General features: G+C 47.1%; 1 protein-coding gene across 1 annotated transcript in view; it reads right to left on the bottom strand.

Moving 5' to 3' along the window:
• Positions 1–1,777: 1,777 nt before the first annotated feature.
• Positions 1,778–27,606, bottom strand: part of ESPN (espin) — a 35,350-nt gene continuing 9,521 nt past the window's right edge. Inside the window, exons 3-15 of the mRNA XM_058161301.1 lie at positions 25,166–25,352; positions 24,472–24,654; positions 23,367–23,498; positions 20,045–20,252; positions 19,042–19,376; positions 16,616–16,638; positions 14,821–14,965; positions 14,016–14,202; positions 11,214–11,359; positions 9,792–10,058; positions 3,680–3,759; positions 3,345–3,356; positions 1,778–1,925 (exon numbers count right to left, since the gene is read on the bottom strand). Coding sequence (XP_058017284.1) covers positions 1,778–1,925; positions 3,345–3,356; positions 3,680–3,759; positions 9,792–10,058; positions 11,214–11,359; positions 14,016–14,202; positions 14,821–14,965; positions 16,616–16,638; positions 19,042–19,376; positions 20,045–20,252; positions 23,367–23,498; positions 24,472–24,654; positions 25,166–25,352 — 2,053 coding nt within the window. The remainder of the gene's footprint in view (positions 1,926–3,344; positions 3,357–3,679; positions 3,760–9,791; positions 10,059–11,213; positions 11,360–14,015; positions 14,203–14,820; positions 14,966–16,615; positions 16,639–19,041; positions 19,377–20,044; positions 20,253–23,366; positions 23,499–24,471; positions 24,655–25,165; positions 25,353–27,606) is intronic.

Here is a 27,606-nt window from a genome sequence, read left to right as displayed (position 1 = left end):
AAAAATTATTTCAGGACATTAGCATCACTGTCCTTGTTGCGGACTTTGAAAAATCCAATCAGGAAATTTCTCTGAATGGATGAGTTGATGGGCTGCAGGTTGTTAAACAGACACTAAAGTGCTTCTTATAAGATCAAATTCTTTCCTTTAGGACGGCCCTGTTTTTTATTTTATTTTATTTTTTTATGAACTTTTGCCACCCTCAGTCAATTTGCAAAGTATTTCTCATTCAGGAATTGCAATGTTTGCAACGATTCTACGAATTGGGGCCAGTTCATTCTTTAAAGGATCAAAAGTTTATTTATATACCGTGTTTCCCCGAAAATAAGACTGGGTGGTATATTAATTTTTGCTCCAAAAGATGCATTAGGGCTTATTTTCCAGTTAGGTCTTATTAACTTAAAAATTTAATAAATAAATAAATTTTGGGGAAAATACGGTACTAAATGCATCCATCTGGCTGACAATCTTAACTGGGGCTTATTTTGGGAGAAGGGCTTATATTACGAGCCTCCTGAAAAATCATGCTAGGATTCATTTTCCGGTTGGGTCCTATTTTTGGGGAAACGGTATTTATATATGTATGTATGTATGTATGTATGTATGTATGTATGTATATAACATATATGTATGTGTGTGTATGTGTGTGTGTGTGTAACTCCAGCCTTTTGGGAGTGCCTCCTCACGCACTTAATAATAATAATAATAATAATAAACTTTAAAACATTTGCTGGTCCCACCTGTGAATTCTTTGATCTGCAAGGTGCCTGGATTTTCACAATTAAGAATTGTGATGAATTAAGGCAGGCTATTGTATCGTGGTTAAGCCGTGCTTTGCATGCAAACAAATCTTGGTTTAAAGGCAGATGTTTCCAGGAAGTCAGCTTTACATGCAGGTAGTCCTCGACTTACGACCGCAAATTGAGCCTGAAATTTCGGTTGCTAAGCGAGACGGTTGTGAAGGGAGTTTTGCCCCGTTTTACGACCTTGCTTGCCACAGTGAATCCCTGCCGTTGTTTAGTTAGTAACCCAGTTGTTAAACCGAACCTGGCTTCCCCATTGGCTTCGCTGGTCAGGTCGCAAAAGGGGAATCGCGTCACCTTCCAGGACAACGCAACTGTCCTGGGTCCATGCCAGTTGCAAGCTTTTGAATTTTGATCACATGACCAAAGGACGTAAGTGTGAAAAATGATCCTAAATCACTTTTTTTCAGTGTCACTTCGAACAGCCACTAAATGAATGGTTGTAAGTCCAGGACTACTTGCAGTGACCTCACCAGCATTGGCTCAGCAGTGCCAGCTACAGAAAATTTGGGGCATTCGCCAATTTGTCTTTTACTTTTTCCAGAATTTGCTTTTAAGACAGGGTTGATCTTCGGAACAGACCAGATGTTGGTTTAAAATTAAATCCCACCCTCTGCAGTTGGACGATTAAAGTCGCTTGTATTGGACGGACAAAAAATAACCCGGCATTCGAACAAAGAAATTTAGATAAATGAGGGATTGAGAGGGAGAGATGCTGAAAGGATCTTGAGTTTGGGTTGATGGACATTTTGCAAAACGAGGGGATCGACAGGGAGAGATCCCAAAAATGGATTTGGGATCGAACAAATAGAAATTTAACAAAACGAGGGATCGAGAGGGAGAGACCCTGGGTGACGAGCGCAGAAGATCTGGAGACTGCAAATCAGGAAACACGAATTTCTGCTTCTCCCGCAGCCGCCAGGCTCCGGGATCGAAACAGGCATGTCCCCCTCACCCCAAAGCTTGGAGAAGGGTTAATATTTCGCCATGTCTCCTTTTTTGAGGATAATCTGCCTTTGCCACGGCGTCAGTTTGTTCTCGTCAAAGCCGAGAGTCTTTAGTTTTTCCGCTTGTTCCTTCTCCTTCTCTTCCTCGATCTGTCGCAGTTTTTCTTCCTCCCGTCTGTCGGAAAAGAAACGAGGGGAAGAAACAGAAGATTAAATAGAAAGAAGCTACCAAGCATGGAATTTATTTTATCAACGGCTGGGGGAAAAAGGGGGGAAAAAATTAGGAATATAATTTGCATTGTTAAGCAAACCAAACAACCCCGAGAACACAATGTTTATTAAGCATGTAATAGTAGAACATTCATAAAACTTTATTAAAAAAGAAAAGAAATTAGAGGCCGATAGAGTTAGCAACATCCCAAAGCTCCTGGTTTTATTTATTTTTAATCTATCACAATAAAAGCAAATAGTCCTAGACTTACAACGGTCCGTTTAGTGGCCGTTCAAAGTTACAACAGTCCTGAAAAAAGGAAACTTGGGGCCGTTTTTCACCCTTACGACCGTTGTAGTGAAAACCCAAATAACCAAAGACCTACATATATATAATGTATAATTAAATATATGTGTGTGTATATGCATATATAAATATATAATTGAATTTTTAATGCACCCATCACCCCTACAAGGTGACTCTGGCCCTGTTTTAACTTCTTCCCATCCAGCGGTGATGTTTTCCCACCCTCGAACACTCTTTCGTCTGTATCCACGTCCTATTCAGCCCAAGGCTGTGCCTGATGGGTCCAGGGACTCCAGACGCCTTATGCAGAGAGAAAACGGGCACGCAAACCAAAACAATTCAGCCGCGTCACCGAGACTCACCGTTTTTGCAACCTGCAAAAGAAAGACACAAACCACAACAGACAGGTTAGTCTTGAAAAGCAGAAGTGCCTTGTGTGATTTCACACCACGCGGAACAGACTGATAGGTTTGATGCTATCGCAAAACGCGGGAACAACAATCGCACACTTCTTGTTTCTCCCGGATCAGTTTTGGAAGAAAGCAAAACTGTTACCTAGTTGGGTCATAAGACATCTGCAAGGAAACCATCAAGCTCAGAGGGGACCAAGGAGTCAGCCTCCTCTGTCTCCTCCTCCTCCTCCTTCTCCTCCTCCTTTCTGCAAACCCTACTTCCTTCTAATATTGATGATGTTACTTAGTTGGGTCATAAGACGTCTGCAAGGAAACCATCAAGCTCAGAGGGGACCAAGGAGTCCGCCTCCTCTGTCTCCTCCTCCTCCTCCTCCTCCTCCTCCTCCTTTCTGCAAACCCTACTTCCTTCTAATACTGATGATGTTACTTAGTTGGGTCATAAGACGTCTGCAAGGAAACCATCAAGCTCAGAGGGGACTAAGAATAGAATAGAATAGAATAGAATAGAATAGAATTTTATTGGCCAAGTGTGATTGGACACACAAGGAATTTGTCTTGGTGCATATGCTCTCAGTGTACATAAAAGAAAAGATACGTTCATCAAGGTACAACATTTACAACACAATTGATGATAATATATCAATATATTATATAAGGAGTCCACCTCCTCTGTCTCCTCCTCCTCCTCCTCCTCCTCCTCCTTTCTGCAAACCCTACTTCCTTCTAATACTGAGGATGTTACCTAGCTGGGTAATGAAACATTTACAAGAAAACCACCAAGCTCAGAGGGGACCAAGGAGCCTGCAGGTTCTCCTCCTCCTCCTCTTCTTCTTCTTCCTCCTCCTCCTCCTCCTCCAACACCACTACCTTCCATCCCTAATGATGTAACTTAGTTGGGTTGTGAAACATCTGCAGGGCAAACCACCAAGCCCGGAGAAGACCAAGGACCTCCGAGTTCAACCCCGAGCTACAAATTCTTCCCTTCTATCGAATTCTTACCTCTCCTCTTCCATCTTTTTCCGGAAAATGTCTCTTCTCCAAGCTGGCATGCCAGCCAGACGCGCCTCGTCTTCTCTTTCCTGGAGAGACAAGATGAAGCAAGGAAGAAGAAGAATCAAGACCCACCGAGTAGGAAGGCGTTGAGAAAAGAAGAAGGGGAGATCTGGAAAGGAGAGCGGGGACCTTGCCGGACATATGCAAGGCCCTTTCAGTCAATGAAAAAGGGAGGAAACGTTTTTTTTTAAGTCCAGAGAAAATGAAAACATTCTGGAGGCGATTCAGAAAAACACCTCCCTGCTCTGCAGAAGTATAAGGGGGTGAAATTCAGCTCAATTAGGCTTCTTCTCTTCTTATAACCAATCTCAATAAAATACAGGTAATCCTTGACTTATAATCATTCATTTACCAACCTTTACAACAGCCCTGGAAAACGTCACTTACCGTCCCCATGGTCAAATCTGGGCAAACGTTGCAACCAGAGTTTGCAGGTTTGGACCGGTTTGGGCAAACTGGTAGTGGAAGTCACAGGTGGGGAAATTCCGGCCCCCATTGTTGTCGTAAGTCGAGGACTACCTGTGTAGAGAGTCTCTCTCTCTCTACCGGTGAAGGATTTCTTTTTAGAGGAAGATGGGGTGGGAATAAATTTCTTGGCGTGGCCGAGAGCGTGGGGTAACCCAAATCTGTTTTTATTCTTATTTATCCGTAGCTCGTTCTGCAACTTTTTCAGGGTGTGACTCGTTTTTGAGTTACGTGGATTTTCTAGCTAATACACATCCCCTTTGCATCGAGCAGGTGAGTTGGACTAGAAGATCTCCCCAGGTCCCTTCCAGCTGTGCTATTCTGCAAAAGCAAAAGTTACAACTGCACCGCAAAAGTGACTTATAGCCATTTTGCACACTTACGACCATTGCAAGCTCTCCATGGTCAGGTGATCAAAATTCAGACACATCCTAACAAATCATGGGTTCGCCTAACAATTGCAGGGTTTGTTAAACAACCACCATATAAAAAGATCATAAAACCGGATGGATCTGTGAGCTGGGGAATTCTGGGAGTTGAAGTCCACACCTCTTAAAATTGCCAAGGTTGTAAAATGCTATTTTAAAGCAAGTTGGACTCCTTTTTCACTTTAAAAATACTTCAAATGTTGGGTACTTTTAACACTTCGCCGTACAATGATCCGATACAATGGTACATGAAATTAAAATTCCCGCTGGACATAAAGCTATCGATTTCACTGAGGCTCAAGGTTAGACAAAAAAGAAATGCTTTTTTTAATTCGTTCACTTTTTACCCCTGAATAAAAAGACTTTTAAAATGTTGAGAATCCATGCCACTAAAATTCGCTTCCATTGTGTTTGGAAGGCAGAGTCAAAAATTAATTATTCTGATTATTTTTACACAGGGTTTGGCTCTTCAATTGTTGAATGGAGGGTAGGATAAAGATTTTTAAAGTCTAAACAAACACGGGGTGTAGAAATGAGAATATCCTGATGCATTTTAGCTCTTTTGTCTCTCTCTGCAATGACAAAAAAAATGCCCATTTTTTTGCACACAACATATTTTATTTCTTCAGACAAACTTCAGGGGGTGGGGAGCAAATTTTCATCAAAATGAAGCCAGTTTCCCAATTTAATTGAGGTTATTCCCCTATTTTTAGCAGTAAGTGACGATAATCATAAGAAACTAATTAGAAAAAACTTGCATAATAACACACGAAAAAGGAGCCATCGCACTGTGGCCAGGATAGGAGAACACGCCAACAAATTGCACACTCGGGGGGCAAACAGATGCCAATTTTTCTCTCTGCATTAAAATTGTCGCAAAGTAAATTGTTTCAGGATCCTTGCATCCTTCTCTGTGAGGGTTGGGAAAAGAATTGATGGAACTATTATGGGAAGTATAATCAATATTTCTGAAATAAATGACATTGACGTGTCAACTCTCAAACCACCCCATTCGCTGCCAAATCACTTGGTAGAACTCTACCGCGACGTCTGAATGATGTTGCGTGGAACACATGATCGTCACGCAAACTACGTGGACAAGGCCTGATGTCATTTGGCATCACGGTGCACAAAGCTATCCTGTGGAAGCTTGTCCGTACACACTCTACGCACTACACATTAATCCCATGTGTTGAATCTGCACAACATGGCTAAGGTACAAGGGATCCTGCTTGGTTGGGGACTGAGTGTGTTGCGCATCTGGCATAAATGGATTTAAAACAAAAAACTAGATACGGGGTCTGGTTTGGGCCTAAACACCCTCCCTGTCTGATTATGCCTTTATCTGCTTCAAACTTTCTTGATCCCCAAATTGTGCGCCCCACCAATAACTAAGCGTCCTTGTACAATTCAGCTCTTCTATTTGTTTTTCCTTCTACTCAGAGTTGGGTAGCAAAGTGGATTATGGTAGCTTTTTTTCCACTTGCCCAAAGGTCCCACACGAGTTCTGCCTGGGTGTGGCTGTCAGTGTATGTGCAAGGAGCACATCCACAAAGATGAAGCGTGAGTTCCGTTCAGGGCTGCAACTTGGAACTTGGTAGTGGTGTTCTTTGTTGATCTCAGAATCGGGTGCAGCAGATCTTGAGGGAACTCAACTGTGGTCCATTCGCTTGGTCCACCAAGACCAGCCAAAGTCCTAGCTAGGAGAACCTCACCGTCTTACCAAGGTTATTTGGGAGTGTAATTAAAGTCACTTTCTGGATTGATGAAGGATCGGTTCTAGATTGAACAGATCCGTGTTTAAGAAGCTATCTTCTGCAAATACGTTCTCCAACCACCCAGAAAGCTGGGCCCTCAGATGTCAAACATCTCGGCCTCCTTCTCTTTCCAAAACGAGAAGCTACGGTCTATATAGCGGCAAATGTCATCGTTGTTGAATTCTCCAAGCTCTGAAATGAGCTGGATGGAATTCTTCCTACTCTTTAGAGCTGGGACAACAGCTAGCTCGTCTCCAACGGACGTGGGCTCTTGGGCGCTACTGATCAAGGACTGAGAGGATTCCTGGTGGGAGAGAATAGGGGGAGAATGTAGGGTTTCGGCCGGGACATACACACTGGGTGTGGTCCCATGGTCCAACACCAAGTTGTCTCTGAAGAACCTCTGCTTGAGGTCCTCAAAGCCATCCAGCCAATCCCGCTTCCCAGCCTCCACTTCCTCCATCACCACTTTGTGAAAGTGGCGGATGAGGTCCCAGCTGTGGCTGCCCAGATGGTCGAACATCTCGTAGCAGAGCAAGTGGCGAAACTTGCGTTCCTCCCGGCTCATGTCCATCTCCAGCAGCTGGAAGTAACCTAGCATGAAGAGGTCCAAGGTGAGGCTATCGTACTCCACCGGTGAGCCATTGACATGCGGCAAAAAATGTTCGGGCCAGTAGAAAATGTTGACATGGCTCAGGCGGCGGATCTGTCTGGTAGGAACCTGGCTGATGATACTTCTCCAGTGGGTGAGCAGCTTGCCCACCACTTGACGCTGCTTCATGAAGTACAAGAGTTGGTGGTCCTCGCTGGGTTTCGGCTCTGAGACTGTCAACGCAGAACGGTTGTACGCTTGGTCGTCTGCCTCCAAATCGGGATCTGACATCTCCCTCATCCTCCTTGGCTGGCCCTGCCTGCTCGAATCGGTGAAGGTCCACCTCTTCCAGTGCTCCAGGAAAAGGTAGACAATCCGTTCCTTTCTCAGGTCGATGTAGTCTTGGATGCAACTCAGGTCCGTCTGCACCGGGAGGCTCCTCGTCATGTGGTCAGGGCTGAACATGGTTTCTGCGAAGGAGTCTCCTCTGGAGAATGGGCTGGGTGCCACCTCGTACAGAAGAGGCGCCTGGGACAGCTGAATGGGGGGTTCCAGACCACCGATGGAGGCTTCCTCATCTTCCAGGACAGTGAATGGCTCCAGGCCCATGACGTAGTCTTCTTCCAAAATGGGCTCACGTCCGAGAGCGAACTGGGCTGTTCCCACCGGCAGAGAACGCTTCCTTCTGTACACCCGGTTGGTTGCTTCGCTGATCAGCTGCGCCTGCACATGGACCTCATAATTGGCCTTCAGATTCTTCACCGACACCCCCCACTGCATGATCTCCTTCTCCACCTCCTCCCTGGTGCAACTGAAGGACTGAGAACGGGCTATGTGGCTCGGGCCGTCTTTGAACGTTGGAGCTGCGGAAGGGAGCGCCTGGGCATCTTCGCTCTTCTGCGCCAATGCTTCGGAGGTTACCATTTCAGCCAGGCTGGTGGCTTTGCCGCCCAGGGTGGCCAGCAGGATGGACATGCTTTTCAAGAGAATGGAGATCTTGTTGCACCAGCCCGGGAGGTCCTCCGCCCGGCCGTGCATGCACTTGGGGTTGACGGTGAAGTGTTCCTTCGCTAAGGCAGCCGAGACAGGCAGCAGCTGCTGCAGCTCCTGTTCCAAGTGTTCCAGTTCGGTCTCGACTTTCTGCACCTTGTGCACGACTTGAAGGTTCTGGATCTGCTTCTCGATACGAAGGATGTCGTCTTCGGTCATCAGTTCCCCGAAAGGTCCCAATATGGCATTGTGAGCATGGGAATACCGCCAGCCTTCCTGGGGGTAGCAATTCCCAGATCGTAGCTACGCAAGACAAAAAGAAAGCACAACCCAGAGGGCGAGGAGGGTCCCTCAGGACGGGCCACTATATCATCCACGTTCTGCACACCCTCTTCGCCTTACATGTTACTTCGTGGTGTAATGAGAACGGAGCGGTTGGCTAAAAACTCCGTGCGGTGAGACAAGCCTGCCAGGAGAAGGTGGGTGGAAAACTGGACGGCCGTGTTGGGAGAGAAAGACCAATATTTGTCCGCTCGGGTGGACAGGCATGCAAGACAACCACGCAAGGACACCACGGCATTAATGGCAGGTGCCGCGAGAAGCATTCACACGTTACACCATGAAGCGGTCATGTAAGGCATTTAATTCCTGCAGTATCCGGCAGCAAGGAGTTGAAGGGAGCTTTCGGAGGCACAGATCGAATCGGTAATCTGGTGGGAAAGATTTTGGAAGTCGCCGAATATCTGCGGCAGACGTTTTCACCGCAACAACCACTGCCGCAGGGCAAACCAGTCCTCGCTTGGCCCATAGTGCAGGTTAAATGAGCTTCAGAGTTGGTCACACCAGGTCAGCACACACAGCCATGCAGAGAATACGCCGTAGCACCGCAAGCAAACTAGAGACGAGTCAGAAGGAAGGATCCCACTTTCTCTAAATATTGCGGACTGTGAATCTTCATTATGGTGCCACAGAGCTTGCCAATCTCAGAGAACACCAAGGAGCCTTCAGTTCTCCTTCTCCCTGCAAACCCCACTCAGTTCTAACACTGAGGATGTTACCTAATTGGGTCATGAAATGCCTGCAAGAAAACAACCAAGCTCAGAGAACAACTAATGACCCTACAGCCCTCCTCCTCCTCTTCCTCCTCCTCCCCCCTTTCAAACCCCACTCCCTTCTAGCACTGATGGCGTCACCTAGCTGGGTAATGAATTGTCTGCAAGAAAACAACTAAGCTCAGAGAACACCAATCACCCTACAGTCGTCGTCCTTCTCCTCCTCCTCCTCCTCTCCCTCCTCCTCTCTGCAAACCCCGCTCCCTTCTAGCACTGATGATATTACCTAGCTGGGTAATGAGCTTCAGAGTTGATCGTCTGATAATGAATCGTCTGCAAGAAAACAACCAAGCTCAGAGAACACCAAGGACCCTACAGAACTCCTCCTCCTCTTCCTCCTCCCTCTCTTCCTCCTCCTCCTCTTCCTCTTCTTCTTCCTCCTCTCTGCAAACCCCACTCCCTTCTAGCACTGATGGAGATACCTAGCTGGGTAATTAAACGTCTGCAAGAAAACCCCCAAGCTCAGAGACCACCAAAGGACCCCGCAGAACCAGCAGGAGACGAGTGTATGTTAGAGGACTCAACAGTCTGGCCACGGGAACCAGCTGTTCTTGACCCTCCACGGGTTCCTCCTGGGCCATTTGCTTGTAAGACAAGATCTAGATTTGTGTTTTTCTTGGGGCCCAGACTGAGGTTCCACACACACCACGGAAATGGGACCACAGCACACCATCACGCCATGCTGAGCGACTGCCCCGTGTCCGAGCCGTTTACCTTGCGCCTCTGCTCTTCCTCTTCCTGGATCTTCAGCTGTAGCTTACGCAGCATCACTTGTCGTTTCCACTCTGGGATGGGCCTCGCCTGCTCATCGTGCGTGGGGATCAGGCCCTCCAGGTCCGCGTGGCCCGTCCCGAAAGGGATCATAGAACCGTTGATCTCCGGCTTGGGCGAGCCGGACGCTCTGAATCCAGAGGCTTCCTCGGGAGTAGAGGGGGGCGTTGGCGTCTCTGCGGGAGACGAGGAAGCTGTAGGGAAATCAACCTATTGAAGAAGAAGGAAAAAGAGGAGGGCTGGGAGGCGTCGCCCAAAGCCAGCGCTTGGAAATAATTCTAGCTTCTATCTTTAAAAGTAGCCCCCCACTTACGGCTGCTCACTTAGTGCCTGGAGTTTAGGAGGGGCCTACCTAGGAGGAACTTTTGACATGGATATGAAGTTCTGATGGCTGCCCAGTTTCTCTCTGAAGTCATGTGACTACAATTTGGGTGCTTGATATTTTCTTTTCTTTCTTTCTTTCTTTCTTTCCATCCTTCCTTCCTTCCTTCGTTCTTTTTTCTTTCTGTCTTATTGTCTTTCTTTTTCTTTCTTTCTTATTGTCTTCCTTCCTTCCTTCCCTTTTTTCTTTCTGTCTTATTGTCTTTCTTTTCCTTTCTTTCTTTCATTCTTTCCTTCCTTCCTTCCTTCCTTTTTTCTTTCTTTCTTATTGTCTTCCTTCCTTCCTTTTTTTCTTTGTTTTATTATCTTTCTTTCTTTCTTTCTTTTTTTAATTTGCATTTATATCCCGCCCTTCTCCGAAGACTCGGGGCAGCTTACACTGTGTCAAGCAATAGTCTTCATCCTATTTGTATATTATATACAAAGTCAACTTATTGTCCCCAACAATCTGGGTCCTCATTTTACCTACCTTATAAAGGATGGAAGGCTGAGTCAACCTTGGGCCTGGTGGGACTAGAACCTGCAGTAATTGCAAGCAGCTGCTGTTAATAACAGACTGTCTTACCAGTCTGAGCCACAGAGGCCCTTCTTTCCTTCCTTCCTTCCTTCTTTCTTTTTTCTTTCAGGTTTATTGTCTTTCTTTCTTTTTTTCTGGCTTATTGTCTTTCCCTCTCTCTCTCTCTCTCCTTCCTTCCTTCCTTCCTTCCTTCCTTCCTTCCTTCCTTCCTTCCTTCTTTCCTTTCATTCATTCACTTATTCATTCATTCACTCATTCATTTATACCTTAACCTGCCTTTAGTTATTTTTACAAATAAGGTGGCAAATATAACTAACACCTTCCTGCCTTAGCCATGGAAGCCAGGTAACTTTGAATAGTCACTAAACGAGGGATTCTAAATCAGGAATTATTTGTACTCCAGGCTCAAGGATGAGAAATAAAAACAGACCGGATGAAGAAGGACTCAATTTCCAGGCAGAACTTACGTTGGTGCCCACTTGGCCAGAGCCGGAGAAGATGGTGGTGAATCCCTTACTCTGAGGGGTTGGCTTCAAACTCTTCCCGGCTTTGATTTCGGCTAGCAGCTCCGAATTGTCAGCCGTTGGGGACATCATGTTAAAAGATTTGGTGCCTGTGGGGCAGGAGAAGAGAGGGAGCCGTGGTTGGCATCAGGGCACTTTGGAAGGGCGCGGGGAAAGAAACGGGAAGGAGCATGGCGGAAATGGAAGGCAAACTGCAGAAAACCGGCTGCGCAATGCAAATTATTGTTTTCATTGCTTTTAAGCGTTTTAAAGATTTTAATTGCAATATATGCTTCTGAATGTTGAGTTGCCCGGAGTCGTTTGCTGAGATGGGCAGGTATAGAAAAAAATAAAAATAAAAATAGACTAAAATAAATTTTTAAAAAATATATAAAATAAATAATGAATAGAATAGAATAGAAAATAGAACAGAAAATAATAAGAATAGAATAGAATATAGAAAATAAGAATAGAATAGAATAATAGAAAATATAGAAAATAAGAATAGAATAGAATTGGAAAATCTGCTTTTCTGCTGCTGGGCTGTGGCTGTCTCAAGGGCCAAAGATGTATTTCCCTAAAACAATAACACGGAATTTAAAAGCAAGGCAGGCTGGCTGGTCCAGCTGGGAAACAATGCAAATTTTAAACCTTTTTTGTTTTGTTTTTGGCACCTATGCAAATCAGAAACCTTTGTCTGCATTGGACTGATTCAGGATCTGCAGGGAAGTTGGAAAATCAGCCTGTCAGGGATGCAAAGTTCAAAAGCAAGTTCCCAAGAATTCAATTTCCATTCTGTAGCCAGCTGGGTGACTTTAAATCAATCAATGGGATAGGAGGGTTTCCTGCCTGAGCAGGGGGTTGGACTAGAAGACCTCCAAGGTCCCTTCCAATATTCTATTCTGTTCTGTTCTGTTCTGTTCTGTTCATTCTATATTCTATATTCTATTCTATTTCTCTGTTCCTACTCTATTCTATTCTATTCTATTCTATTCTATTCTATTCTATTCTATTCTATTCTATTCTATTCTATTCTATTTTAAATTTTATTATCCTATTCTATTCTATTCTATTCCGAGACTAGGAGTTCTAGTCCCACTTTAGGCATGAAAGCCGGCTGGGTGACTCTGGGCCTCTCTCTCAGCCCAGCCCGCCTCGCAGGGTTGTTGTGGTGGTGGGGAAAACAAGAAGCGGAAGAGGCGTTGGATATGTTTGCCACCTTGAGTTATTTGTAAAAAAAACATAATCGAGGCAGAAATGAATAAAAAAAAAAAAAAAGCAAACGAAAAGGAAAGGAAAGAAATGATGAAAGAGAAAAAATGAATCAGAGAGAACATCTAACCCTTCCTAGGAGGGTGGGGGAAATATTTCTCCATTTATAATGGCAAGTTTTGGGCTTGCCAAGGAAGTGCAACAAAGCCCATCCTCCTGGGCTCTGTTGCAGGGAGAAGATCTCTGGATACCGGCAAGCGTCGAAACCTCCTAGGTGGAGAGGTTCAAAACAGCAGAAGTCAAAAAGAGTGAAGGCATTAACAGTCCACTTTGGGAAAATGAGATGCCATTAAGAGATGCCAACCGAGGCTGGATGCCAGGGCTAATTGGCACACGGCAGGGATGCCAGCCAAGCTGGGACCTCCAGGAAGCTCCGGGGAACAAAACAATGTCACGCGAGGCCCTTGGCTGAGCACGCTCAGAAAAGAGCTCTGAGTGAATTTCTCCTGGGTGGAGAAAGAAGAGAAAAATGTTTGGGTGGAAAGCAGGAAGGGCACCCAGGATTGGAGGTTCTGGCTCAATGAAAGGAGGGAGGGAAGAGGGAAAGAAAGAAAAAAAGGAAGGGAGAGAGGGAGGGAGGGAGGGAGAAAGTAAAAAAAAAGGAAGGAAGAAAAGGAGAAAGGAAGGGAAGAAGGAAAGAAAGAAAAAGTAAACAAAACGAAGAAAGAAAGAAAGGAGGAGGAGGAGGGTGAAGAAAGGAAGGAAGGAAAGAAGAAAGAAAGAAAGAAAGACAAAGAAAAAAGAAAGAAAAAAGGAGGAAGAGAAGGAAGGAAGGAAGGAAGGAAAGAAAATAGATGAGGGAGGGAGAGAAAGAAAGTAAACAAGAAAAACAAAGAAGAAGGGAAGGAAGGAAGGAAGGAAGGAAGGAAGAATGAAATAAGGAAGGAAAGAAAAAGAAAGAAAGAAAAAGAAAGAAAGGAAAAGAAAGGAAGAAAAAAGTTTTCATGTTTTTTACCTTAAATACATGGTAAGTTTTCTGGTTTGGCCAACAGGTTGTTTTTTTGAGAAAATGAAACTTATAATGACCTTCATCAACAATTTCTCTGGTTTTTGCATATCAAGACTGCTTGGCGAAAAAGAGAGAGAAGGGGGAAAAACCCCCTAGAAAGATGACTCAGCCAGTCTAAAAAAACCCACAGACATTTTCTTTGTTCTGTTCCTGGAAACCACCTGCCCCCAAAACCAAAAGACGGAAAACCAAATCTATCACCCGCCTCTTTCTTAGGAGGAGCAGTCTACCTGACATACCGAAAGACACGGGGGGGCTGGGCAGAATTTGACCCAGGGATGCTGCAATGGTCGTAAGGGCGAGGAGAGGTCATAAGTCACTTTTTCCCCCCGAGAGCTGGTGAAACTTCAAACTTTCACCAAACGAATGAGTTGCGAGTGCAGGACTTTTCGTGGCTGAATTTGCACCCAGGACTGCTTCTAAGATAGCACAAGGGGAACGCAAATTTTGAGGGGGGGGGGTCCGAAAGGAAAAAAAAAACTTACTTCCGGTGGAAGAAGAGGACCTTCGCTGGCTGGTTGAGGGGGGTGTGTGCTCCACAGGCAGGGGAGGAGGGGGAGGCGGGGAGCAGCCCCCCTCGGGGAGGGGTGGAGGGGGCGGAGGGGCCTCTCCGGTGGGCGTCTTCTCCGCTGCGCTTCCATTGTGCACTTTCTCGCTGGAGAGAAGCGAAGCCTGAGAGGGTGGGGGTGGGGTCATGAAAAGAAAAGTTCAGCAATGAAAAGGACCCTCCCCACCCAAAACGCATATATCCTGCTATCAGCCCTGCGAGGTAGTCCTGAGTAGACGCACGCTCGGAAGTACTAGTTATGACTTTAATGTGAGGTTGCGTTGAGAGAATCTCACAACTCTGAAAGTTGCCTTTCTCCGCCCTCGTGTTTACAGCCTAAGAAACTAGGGAGGGTCCCTTCTGAGGTGCTTCCCCCCCAACCCCAACCCTAATCCCCCCACACACACCCTTTTCCTTCTGGGGGGCTCAGCTGCCTCTGTCTAACTATTATGTAGTCTGTGTCTCTTCCTCCTGTCTCCCAAGGCCATTCACACCAACTATATTTCTTCCCCCTCTTTACAGCCTAAGAAACTAGGGAGGGTCCCTTCTGAGATGCTTCCTGTGTCCCTTTTCTATCTGTGGGCTCAGCTGCCTCTTATCTAACCGTGGCCTAGATTGCAGCTTTGCCAGCTTGAAGAAAAACTCCAGTGGAGAACTGGGATCCGCTCTGGTTCTGCAGATCTCCTGGGCCCCCCATCCGCAGTCCTCACTGGATCCCCCCCCAAAAAACCTCAGATTCTCACCTCCTCACTATGGGCCATCCTGGATGTTCTCCTGTTCTGCTCTCCACCTCCGCCGTTATCCAGACGTTTGTAGTAATCCCCCGTACTCGGCTGTTTGCTGAATCTTCTGGATCTCCTGCTGGAATCCGTCCGTTGCAGTTGTTGGCAGGTGAGCTAAAAATAAATAAATTGTTAAGTTGGATCCCGGATGCCGGGAGGGAAACCCACTTTGGCAGTTGGCAAAGATTTGCACCAAATGACATTTTTTGGACACATTTTATATTTTCCTTCCTTCCTTCCTTCCTTCCTTCCTTCCTTCCTTCCTTCCTTCCTTCCTTCCTTCCTTCCTTCCTTCCTTCCTTCCCTGCTTCTCTCCCCCTTCCTTCCTTCCCTCCCTCCCTCCCTCTTTCTTTCTTTCCTTAACTCCACCTCCCTTCCTTCCCTCTTCCTTCCTTCCTTCCTTTTTCTTTCTTTCTTTCCCTTCCTCCCTCTTTTTTCTTTCTTTCCCTCCCTTCCCTCCCTCTACCTTCCTTCCTTCCTTCCTTCCTTCCTCTTCCTTCCTTCCTTCCTTCCTTCCTTCCTTTTCTTTCTTTCCTTCCTCCTCCCTCTTTTCTTTCTTTCCTCCTCCCCCTTCCTTCCTTCCTTCCTTCCCTCCTTCCCGGCCTCCCTCCCTCCCTCTTTCTTTCCCTCCCTCCCCGTTCCTTCTGTCCTTCCCTGCCTGCCTGCCTTGTACTGTTTTCCACTTTTTATCTTTTCATATTTTTCCTCCTTTTGTTTTTCTCTTCGCCCTTCTGTAGTTTATAATCCTATACAAAATCCATCCCTCCCTCTCTCTCTCTCTCTCTCTCTCATCTTTCTCTGTCTCTCTCTCAATTTCTCTCTTTCCCTCAGTCTCTCTACAACTATATGTAAAGTGTTATTAGAAAAAACGTTTACAGCCTAGCTGGGATTGTCCTTTCTCTCCACACGCAGGGCCAAATTCCACCTTCTGTTTATCAGAAGGCAATTTTTCTGCCCTGGATTTGCTCATTTTTGTCTTTTCAGCACAATTCGCACCGAGGCCCAGGGCCTTGTCACTTATTCTCCTTTGCAGCCCTGCCACCCAGGGGCCGAAAACCCCACATAATTCACGCAGAGACACACCAGCCCCCCCCGTCCAGCGTAGGAATCCACTACAGCTTTGACCACTAGGCATCATTTCCCACCAAAACGCTGTGGGGGGAATTCTGGGAGTTGAAGTCCACCTGTCTCCCAAGTTGTCCCGTTGTTTGGGTCCAAAGCTATTTACAGGCCGTCCTTGACTTATGACCAACCGTCGAGGCCGAAATTTCCATTGCTAAGTTGTTAAGCGAGCTTTGCTCCATTTTGCGACCTCTCTTGCCCCGGTTGTTAAGCGAATCGGGCTTCCTCCATTGGCTTTGCTGGTCCGCAGGTTTTGCAAAAGAGGATCGCGTGACCCCGGGACTCTGCGACCGTCATAAATATGAGTCCGTTGCCAAGCGGGCGGATTCTGATCACGTGACCAATGGGGAACCTACGGCGGTCGTATGTGTGAGAACCTAAGTCGCTTTTTTTCAGTGCCGCTGAAACGGACGGTTGTAAGTTGAAGACTAGTTGTAATAATAGTGACCAATAGTGAAACAGTGGGAGTTTGCACACTCATTCTCCATTCGGCAGCCTTTGCTGGGAAAACCATGCCAAATAAAATAAAACCAAATAAAAATTCATTGTCTTTTGAGCTGCCATTTTTCCATTTGCAAGCAGCCTTCCGTCTCCATCCCTTCTACGCTCCGTTTTTCCTCTCTCTCTCTCTCCTTTTTTTTGCAAAAGAAACTCAGACTGCCCACGTTAAAAAAAAAAACTTGGCAAAGCACAAAAAGTGGATTATATATATATATATTAAAAAAAAAACTCCTTTTCAAATCCCACCAATGCGTTCTTCCCTCCCTATTTTCCCCAGATCAGTTGAAAAGGGTCGATCAATCGACCCATTTGGCAATTTTCTTTATTTGCGAATTATTTTGCACTTCCATTCTCGCACATCATCCCTGCCCGATTCTGTTCCTGATGCCACAAAAATGTTTTTCTTTAACTCTCGTTCTAATCCCAGGCAAAGCTCTAAAAAAAGCCTCCAAGACCTTTTTTTAAAAAAATATATATATATATGTATTTTTCCTGGCTCGCTTCTGCTTTGTTTTCAAAAGTTTGCATCTCTTTTGCATCACCGATCCTCCTCGTCTCACCTGAGCGAGCCAGAAAGAAAATATGTATTTTTTTTCCTTAAAAAAAATATGAATAATTCTACTGTTGCAGGTTTTCTTACCTGGGCAGGAGAGCGACGTGCCTCTCTGAGCTGCTTTTCAGCTGCCTTGAAAGCCAGAAGGCACCTGATACCTGCCTATGGCACACCTGAGACAGGTGAGCCGGCCTCTCTGGTTACAGGGACCTTCGAGTCCATTAGCAACACCCCTCCACTGCAAACCCCCCTCCCCGTGACATCACCTGGACGGGAGGACCAATGGCAGCCCCGTGGGATCTCTAGCGTGCACCTGTCTGTCTGTCTCTCTGTCTGTTTGTCTCTGCCAAGCCGTGGGAAAATCCCAAAGGATTTTCGCAGGAGGGGAATTCTGGATCCCCCCCCCCCACTTCCCCTCTTTTTGACCCCAAAGAAATCTGGGTTCGGATTCTGGGCGAGTCTGGCTTGCTTGCACACCCAAGCAAAGTCCAGCTTCACCACTCCGGCGTTGGGACGGTGAGAGCGTCACACGCGCGAGAAAAAAAATATCAAAATACAAAGTCCACCCCAGGTTCTTTTTTTTACCCCGGCGTAAAATAGTATGAAAGTTGGCAAAGTTGCAAACAGGGCTGGACGGACAGACAGACAGACAGACCGAAGGAAGGCTGAATTCTTTAAAAAAAAACCAAGGATTTTCCTAGTTTAACAGAATCCCAGAATTGGAAGGAATCCCAGAGGTCATCTAGACCAACCCACTGCTCAAGCAAGAGACCCCATACCGTTCTGTGCCGTGGCTGTCCGGTCCCTTCTCGAAAACCTCCCAACGATGGAGCACCCACAATTTCTGGAGGAAACCACTGATTCGTTGATCTGGCATTACAGAATCACAAGGACCTTGGAGGTCATCTAGTCCAACCCCCTGCTCAAGCAGGAGATCCATTCCAGACCGATGCCTGTCCGGTCTCTTTGCTTTCGTACAACTCGGAGCTGTCCAACCTCAAGGCAGGGCACCTCAGCGACTTACAACTGTCTGTTTAGTGATGGTTTCGTTACCGTGGCCCTGAAAACAGGGACTTATGACCGTTTTCCACACTTACGACCGTTGCAGGCCAAAATTTAAGACTCTTGACAACCAACCCACATTTATGATGGTCGCAGCATCCCGGGGTCATATGATCCCCTTTTGCAAAGTCAACTGGGAAGCCCGATTCACTTCAACGACGGTGTTCCTAACTATGGCAGTGATTCACTTAACAACGGTGGCAGGAAAGGTCTAAAATGGTGGAAGACTCACTTAACAGCTGTCCCGCTTAGTAACAAAAAATTCAGGCTCAGGGTTGTGGTCCGCCAGCAGCCTGCAGAGTTGGCAGCGGAGTCGGGCAGCGATGAGGCTGAGGAAGAGCGTGGGCCAGTCCTGGAGGCTGGGGAAGGCCTGGATGAGGGCTCTTTGCGTCGGAGGCAGAGATGGGCCATTGGGGAGTGATGTGCAGACTCCGGAGCCTCCCGAGGCTGACAGTAGTGAGGCAGAGGAAGAGGAGGAGCCTGTTCCTAATACACGCATGAGAAGAGCTGCCAGAAGGCAAGAGCAGCTCAAGCAGAGAGGACAACTCAGGAGTAGGGCCAAGAGATGATTGGCCCCTCCCATAAGGCTTAAAAGACCAGCAATGGCTCTTGGGCTCTTTGATAGCTTTGGCTTCTTGCATTTATTTTGTATCTGTATCTTCTGAACTTTTGCCCATGAAAGACCTTTGGCAGTTTGCCTAATTGGACCAAGGTTGGTGATAGGACTGAGGAATTTGCGTTGGGAGGAATTTGCTTTAATTTAGTTGAACTACGCTGAGAATGAAGTAATTCTCAGCTGTTCTAATAAAGTTTGTTCGTTTTTACACTGACTGAGTTTCCTATCACCTACTTGGGCCTGGGTCACAACACTCAGTTTTTGGTCGTAAGTCAAGGACATGTTTCTCAAACATGGCAGCTTGAAAACAGGGTGGGTGGGGAATGACTTCAAGTCCCAGAATCCCCCTGGGGCATCTAAGCCCCTCCCACCCTCCCCTTAAATCCCTTACCTCTTGTTTGAGGGTTTCACTGTCCACATGTCGAAGGTTATTTTTGGCTTGGACGTAAATCTCTGCGGTGTGCGGCATTTCGGGGGGGTTCGGCGCCGGGTAGCCTGGCGGTGGGGGGAGGCCCTGGGGGCGGGAAGGGGGAGAAGGCGCCGGGAAATTGGGAGGTGGGGGCGGAGAAGTTTGCCTCCCTGTCTTTGCGGGACCCGGGGCCAGCTCTGGATTTAGCATGTCCATATAGGTCTGCATATTGGTGAGCGCAGTTTCGGGGACCCCTGGAACAACACAACAACAACAACAACAAAAGAGTTGATTGATATTCAACCGGTAGAGCAGCTTGCAAACGATCTGTAACAGTTGGATGACGGTCTGTTGTTTCGAAGGGTGTGGGACTGTCCTGGCCAGTTGCATTTGCTTCGTGGGGAAAATCCCACCACGTTTTGTAAGAACTTGCCTTTTTCTCTCCCCCTCCCCCAAGATCTCATTTCTAAAAGGCACTCTGCACATGCTCGTGGGAGCTCTGCTTTATAACAAGCGGAAGTCTCCTTGGCTGACTTCACAGAATGAGGCCTGCTGCTTTAAAGAGTCACTGAGCCAGGACTCCCAAAACCACGCCAACTTTTTCCCAAGTGGGTGCCCTAGCTGGACTACAACACCCCTCATTCCCAGCCTGCACTGGCAGAGCACCGGGTGGTGGTGGTTAGGGAACCTACAGATGCACAGAGACAGGACAGTATGCCAACCGTTCCTTAAAGAGCAAGGTTCGCTCTCCCCACTTCTTGCAATTTCGGAAGACATTCTGTAAGATCGATTGGAAAGGGCACCACCCAGCGATTTACGTCACAAGTCATCTGTCTCACGCTCTGGAAGCGACGCCAGTCGTGCCAGCCATCAGATCTTGGTGGCTGAGCATGGAAGCGGCGGTTCCCCGACGGTTGCTTACGCGGCCCTGTGTAATTCCTCTTCTCCCCCGTGCTGGACTGACTCGAGTGCGAGGAATCGTAGTTGGAGAAGATGCTGCTCGGAGACCCCATGTCGAAATGGGTCTGGGGGGCTGAGACGGTGGTGTGGGGAGAGGACAAGCCGGAATCTGGCTGTTTGAGTTCTGTGTCGGCCGAGGGGTCTCGGGACAACACTCGGTGCTCCACACTCTGTGGGGAGACGAGGCGTTAAGGGATCCATTCAGGAAGTAGGAGGTGGCTTCACTCGAACCCAGAACCTCCCAGGAAATGATTGTTAAACTCATCCTGGACTTTTTGTCCGTCCCCCACCCCATCCAATTTTCAGGGTTCAGGGTTTTCGTTCAAAGAATCTTTTCAACGAGTTGAGTGAGGAATTTGTAGCCCCCGCATAGAAGGGACATGTGGATGTCCGTTTTTGCCGGACTCGGAACTCTGTAGGGGGTTGGACTAGATGGCCTCCCAGATCCCTTCCCTTCTAAGATTCCGTGCCTTGGCCTGGGTCCTTTACACTGAGCAGGGGGTTGGAGTAGATGGCCCCCTGGATCCCTTTCCTTCTAAGATCTTCTATTTTGGTCTGGATTCTTCACTGAGCTGTTATAATCCAACCCACAGCTCAAGCAGGAGACCGTAGATCATTCTGGTCCAAACTCTTCTTGAAGACCTCCAATGATAGAGCACCCACAATTTCTAGTGGCAAGCTGTTCCACTGGTTAATTGTTCTCAGTGTCAGGAAATTTCTCCTTAATTCTAGATTGCGTTTCTCCTTGATTAGTTTCTATCTGTTACATTTTGTCCTTCCTTCCTTCCTTCCTTCCTTCCTCCCTCCCTCCCTCCCTCCTTCCCTCCCCTCCTTCTTTCCTCCCTCCCTCCCTTCTCTCTATCTATCATGTATCTTATCTCTCTAAGAATCATAGAGCTGGAAGGGACCTTGGAGGTCTTCTAGTCCAACCCCCTGCTCAAGCAGGAGACCCCAGACCATTAAGGACCAATGGCTGTCCAGTCTCTTCTTAAAAACCTCCAGTGATAAAGCAGCCACAATTTCTGGAGACAAGCCAGGTTCCCTTCCGGATTTAAAGCAAGAAGAGGATGGGTGCCTATGAAATTGCCACCTCGGCCCCCCAAGTCGTTCCTGCAGATCGCACCCCCTTAAAAGGGCTCCCACCCACCCAGGGACCCTTCTTACGTTGCCCATGATGCTGGGGGAAAAGAGCTTCTCTCCTTCTGTCGCAGCCCAAAGCTCAACCAACATCCAGCGTAAAATAACAGGTTTATTTACCTCCCTGGGGGCTGCGCGACATCACAGCCACCCTGGTAGGATTTACACCCGGTGCCCTGGGTAACCAGCAGCCGGTGAATTCCCCCTGGCATTGGAGAGCTTTCAAAAAGCACATTTCTCTCCCCCCACCCTTGAAATAAACGGGCCAGAAACACCTGAAAATGGGAGATGCAGACTGCCAGCCGGCATGGGAACGGGCGAGAAAAAATAAAGAAATCACCCATGCAAAATTTAAAATTAAATTTAAAAAGACAAAGAAATTTCGTCGGTTCGCTTTAGGTGAGCCAGGATCAATGCCTTTGGTCTGCAAAGCAACATTTGCACGGAAGGAAGCCACGGATGTGATAGATAAATAATGATAGATGACAGATAGATAAATATAGACATGATAGATATAGATGATAGATAGATAGATAGACAGACACAGAGAGAGATGATAGATAAATGATAGATAGATAGATAGAGATAGATGATAGATAGATATGAAAAATTAGATAGATAGATAGATAGATAGATAGATAGATAGATAGATAGATAGATAGATATGAAAAATTAGATAGATAGATAGATAGATAGATAGATAGATAGATAGATAGATAGATAGATAGATAGATAGATATGAAAAATTAGATAGATAGATAGATAGATGATAGATAGATAGATAGATAGACAGAGAGATATAGATAGATAGATAGATAGATAGATAGATAGATAGATAGATAGATAGATAGATAGATAGATAGATAGATGCACGGAAGGAAGCCACAGACGTGGCACGTACCACGGATTCCTTGTAAGTGACCAGGGCATCAGTGGCCTTGTCCCAGCTTCTGTGGAAGACCGGTGGTTTTTTAAAATTGTGGCGATAGTTATTTTTCTGGAGTTTTTAAATGCAACAGGAGAGGGAGGGGAGGAGGAAACAGAGGGAAGGAAAGAAGGGGGGGGAAATATCAGGAGAAACAGAAAAAGAGAGGAAGAAAAAACAGGACAGTCATAAGAGGAGAAAGTAAATGAAGAATGGAGACAGGAAAGATGTGAGTTTTTTTAAAAAAACAGGGAAAAAGGACAGAGAAAAGAGGAGGGGGAAAAGAACAAGGGCAGAACGTAAACAGAACAGAAAGAGGAGCGAGGAGAAGAAAGGAAAGGAGGAGAAAGGAAGAAATGAAGGAGGAATGGAAATGTTAACAATCGGTGCCATTACAGAAATAGAAAACACATAAAAATATATACAAGAACAAAAAGATTAAAAAGCAATGCAACAAACCAAAAATTAAATGGAAAACAGAGAAAAAAATAATACAATAATGCAAATAGCATCTCTCTCTCTCTCTCTGTTTCATATCTCTATATCTGTCTGTCTGTCTATTTGTATCTATCTATCTATCTATCTATCTATCTATCTATCTATCTATCTATCTATCTACCATTCATCTATCATCTATTCCTCTATCCCATCTATCTATCCCTCCATCCCTCCCTCTCTCTCTCCATCTATTATCTATCCCTCCATCCCTCCCTCTCTCTCTCCATCTATTATCTATCTATCTATCTATCTATCTATCTATCTATCTATCTATCTATCTATCTATCTTTCTATCTATCTATCATATTGCTCACTCTCTCTTTCTATCTAGCTTAGATAGACAGAAAATATATGATAGATAGATATAGATAGAGAGACATGAGAGATAATTAATGTATGATAGGTAGACAGATGATAGAGACATGATAGATGATAGACAGACAGACAGATAGACAGACAGGAATCTGGATTCGCTGAACGACCATGGCAAAACAAGGTTTTAAAATCAGGGGTGCCTCACTTAAAGACTGGAACCGCTGAAGTTTTTTTGGTCCCGATTACAGTCGTAAGACTAAGAGGCGTGGTGGGATGAAAGGATAAATCCGAGGCAAGGTTGAAGCCCTCTAGATGTCCCTTAGGAGCCCCGATAGTCATCCCAGCCCCTTTTCATGCTCCCCCCCTACATTGGCAAGGCTAAGCCACCCTCCCCGCCACGCCTCTGCACCATGTTCTCCACCGTCCGCAGGTACTTGGCGCATTGCGAGTGGCCGTTGTAGTCGGCAAGGTCCGCGGCGGTGCAGCCGTCTCGGTCGCGGAGGCCGAGGTCAACGCCGTTAACCACGAGGATCTGACAGCACTGTGATGGGGGGTGGGTGGGAGAGAAGAGGATGTGGATGAGCGGAGAGGGGAAGCTGGGGGGTTGAACTAGATGACCTCGGTGGTCCCCCTTCCCTCCCACTCATTCTAGGCGTCTATATTTTGACTGAGATTCCTCCCACCAGGCAGCGGGTTGGGCTGGATGACCTCTGAGGACCTTCTCAAGCCTTCCGTTTCAGGCTTCCTTCGTTTAATTTGGGTGTAGAATCTAGAATTTCAGTTTGGATTGTGATATCCCAGCAGGGGGTGGGACTAGACTAGATGCCCTCCAAGGCCCCTCTCAACCTTTCCAGTTGTATATTTTAATTTGGATTCCTTCATTGGGCAGGGGGTTAGGTTAGATGACCTCCGAGGTCCCTCTCAACCCTTCCAGTTGTGTACATTTCAATTTGGATTCCTTCACCAGGCAGGGGGTTAGACTGAATGACCTCTGAGGCCCCTCTCAACCCTTCTGTTCCAGACTCCTATATTTCCATTGAGATTACGACACAAGCGGGGGGGGCGGTTGAGCTGGATAACCTCTGAAGCCCCTCTCAACCTTTCCATTTTAGGCTTCTGTATTTCAATTTGGATTCGTTCACCGGGCAGGGGGTTGGACTGGATGACCTCCCGTGGTATCCCTTCCAGCCTTAGGTTTCCGTGTTCCTCCTCCAGGCAGGGAATCGGACTACACAACCTCTATGGCCCCTTTCGACTCTTTTCTTCTAGACTCCTATATTTTAATTTGGATTTCCTCCCCCAGCCAGGGGTTGGACTTGATGACCTCTGGGGTCCTTCCAATCTTTCTATAGTTCTCCCACTCCTAAGGCCCAGCAGGGACACTCACAAGGGCCTCCCCCTGAGCTGAACCGAACCCAGCACTTCCTTCCCTCGCTGCTGCCTCCAATTCTTCCTTCCTCCCAAGGGAAAGGGCACCAAGAGGCGATCCCCCCCACCGACCAATCTTCTCTCACCTCCAGCTCCCCGTTCTCCGCGGCGTCGTGCAAGGGGGTTCCCCCCCACTGGTCCACCACGATCTCCCCTCCGTGCAAGAGCAGCCAACTCAGGACTTTGGCGTGGCCCCGGCTGGCCGCGAAATGCATCGGCGTGGCCCCGTCTTCGTCCTGCTCCGACAGGTTCACATCGGTGAAACTCATCTGCGTAGCCAGCAGGATAAATGAAAAAAATGAAAATAAATAAATGATCAAGACCGGGAGCCCTCGACTTACGACCACAGCGGGGTGCCCTGAAATTTCCGCCGCTAAGCGAGACATCGGCCGAGTGAGTTTCTCTCCGCTTTTAACGGCCCTTCGTGCTGCGGTTGCTGGGCGAGCGGCCGCCGTGATTAGCGACACGGTCGTTCAGCGAACCTGGCTTGTCAGAAGGTCACCAAAGGGAGGTCAGGTGACCCCCTCCCCCCGTGGACGCTGCGACCGTCGTAAATACGAGACAGCAGCCAAACTGTCTGAATTTTGGTTGCATGAACAAGGTAGGTAAAAAAAAAACAACGGATCCTTTTTCGGTGCTTTGGACGGTCGCTAAATGAACGGTCGTAAGTCAAGGACTACCTCCATGGGGTCTGCGTGTGTTTGTGAACGACGGTAAGGAAAGATTCCTCACACACACACACACACACACGATGCCTCTCCCCTCCCCTCCCGTGCTCACCAGCCAGACAATGACGGTGTTGTGGCCCATCTGAGCCGCGGCGTGGAGGGGCGTCATGCCATCGTTGGCGCGTAGGTGAGGGTCAGCCTTACACTCCTTGACCAAATACTGGACAATCTCCAAGTGACCCTCTTGGCAGGCTAAATACAGCGGGGTGGCACCGTTCTTGGTTTGGGCGTTGACCGAACTGGAAAGAAAGGGGAAAAAAAGAAAGAAAAACAATTCGGATTTTCCAAATTCAAACCGTCAAGTTGCTGGGCAGCGGGTTGGACTAGATGACCTACAGGGTCCCTTCCAACTCTAATCTGTTGACTCTGTTTAATAAGTTCCTTTTTTTTTTTTTTTTTGGAAAAATGATCAAATCAATCACGGGGGATCCTCGACCTACAACCGCAGTTGAGCCCAACGTTTCTGTCGCTAAGCGAGGCATTTTTTTTAAAGTGATGGGTTGCCCCGTTTAAAGACCTTTCTTGGCACCGTTGTTAAGGGAATCACTCAAATGATTCCCCGACTCCCCAATACTCCCCAGTCCTCGATTTCCAACAATTCATTAAGGGATCGTTTGAAGCCACAACGGCACCCACAAAAGTGGCTTAGGACTGTCATTAAGTGAATCGCTGCCATTCTTAAATGTTCTTAAACACGGTCGTTAAGCGAATCCAGCTTCCCCCATTGACTTTGCTGGTCCAAAGGTCGCTTAAGGGGTATCGTGTGGCCCTGGGGAATGCTGTTACGGTCGTTAAGCGTGAAACAAGCAAACTGTTGTAAGTCGGGGACTATCTGTAATCAAATCTTGACGAAGAACTGGGAAAAAAAATTCATTTTTCCACTAGAGTTTTCTCCCCTCTTTTTTTCTTCCTCCTTTTCTTCCAATTAAATAAATCATTTTTCCTGGCTAGACGATGCAGATAGTCCTCAACAAACGACCGTAACAGATACCGCCCCATTCAGATCGTTAAGCCTTTCCACCATCAATTGTACTAACTTACCAACCGCAGTGATTCATTTAACAGCGGTGGCAAGAAAGGTCGAAAACAGGGGACCAAATTCACTTCATAAATGTCTCACTTAGCAACAGCGAAGTTTCATGGTGGTCGTAACCCAAGGACCTCCTGCAACGCGTAAATATTCTAACCAAACGTATCTGGAATTGAGCAGAGAATTTCCCTGCGTTAATATTGCTGGAAAGTTTCATTTTTCTAACCCCGAAAAAATCCGGATTCGCACGTGGCTCGGATGCCCTCTGCCGATTTTAATTCTCTGTAAATGCCCAATTAAAAACCTCTTGAATATTTCAGAAAGGCAACGTAAGAAAAACTCAGCCGGGCTTTTTAATAATTGATTGGCATCTCTCGGAGATGCCGGGTTCTATGCAACCTTATTCTCTTTCCATCCGCTCCTAAACTCACTGAGAAGCTGTCTCGCTTTGCCACGGAAAGTTTGGGCGCAACAGGCGACGGTCGTAACTCGAGGACCACCTGGCAAGGGCAAATCTCTTCCCAGGCGTTTCCGTCCTTCGCTCCTCTGGGCAGAGGGGTGGGCGTTCCAGGTTGGGGGGGGAAGAAACCCCCCCCCCTCGCCCAGGAAGCTGCAAAGGCAGCGATAAGGACTATCTGGGCCGAGGAGACAGACCATCTGGCCGTCGCTTGGTGAGGCGGGCTTCGTCGTAAATCAGATCCCTCCAGGCAGCTGCTATTGTGCCAGGCTGCAGATTAGCTACTGGGACACAGAAAAGGACACAGCGATAAAAAAAGCAGGCAGGGACAATGGAACACCTGGTGGTCTCTCTCTCCCTCCTCCCCCCACTTCCCTCCTCCCACCACCCCCGGGTGGTCCTGCCTCCCCCCCACCGGGCAGATTTGGTGAGTTTAAATAAAAGATTATTTTTAATGGCTACCAGGCCGGCCGGAAGGCAGAAAATGCAGTCAAGGATGTTGAGAGATGGAAAGGGGCGCCTTGGAGGTCATCTAGTCCAACCCCCGAACCCAAGGCACGTTTCCAGTGAAAGGCCAGGATGGTGTGACGCTTAGGAAGCGGGGTTTCGAAAAGCATCCAGTCCAGCCGCCTAAACGCTTGACGTAGAGAAGCAAGTGAAATCTCTGAGTTCTATTGTGCTGGTAGTCCTTGACTTATGACGGCTGTTGGGCGCAACATTTCTGCGGCTAAGGGAGGCGGTTGTCCGCTGAGTTTTGCTCCACCCCCCCCCCAATTTCATGACCTTTCAGCCCCGATGGGTAAGTGAATCGGCGCAGTTAAGTCAGGAACACACGGTTGTTAAATGAATCAACTTTGCTGGTCTGAAGGTCGCCAAAGGAGATCACGTGACCCCGGGAGGTTGCAACCGACATAAGTCCATGCCAGTTGCTAAGCCTTTGAAATTTGATCACGTGACCACGAGGAATGCTGCAACGGTCGTAAGTCTGAAAAACGATCCTATAATC

The sequence above is a fragment of the Ahaetulla prasina genome, chromosome 18, assembly GCF_028640845.1.
Source record: "Ahaetulla prasina isolate Xishuangbanna chromosome 18, ASM2864084v1, whole genome shotgun sequence".
In the NCBI taxonomy this organism is placed as follows: domain Eukaryota; kingdom Metazoa; phylum Chordata; class Lepidosauria; order Squamata; family Colubridae; genus Ahaetulla; species Ahaetulla prasina.
This window is presented reverse-complemented; position numbering and strand designations above follow the sequence as displayed.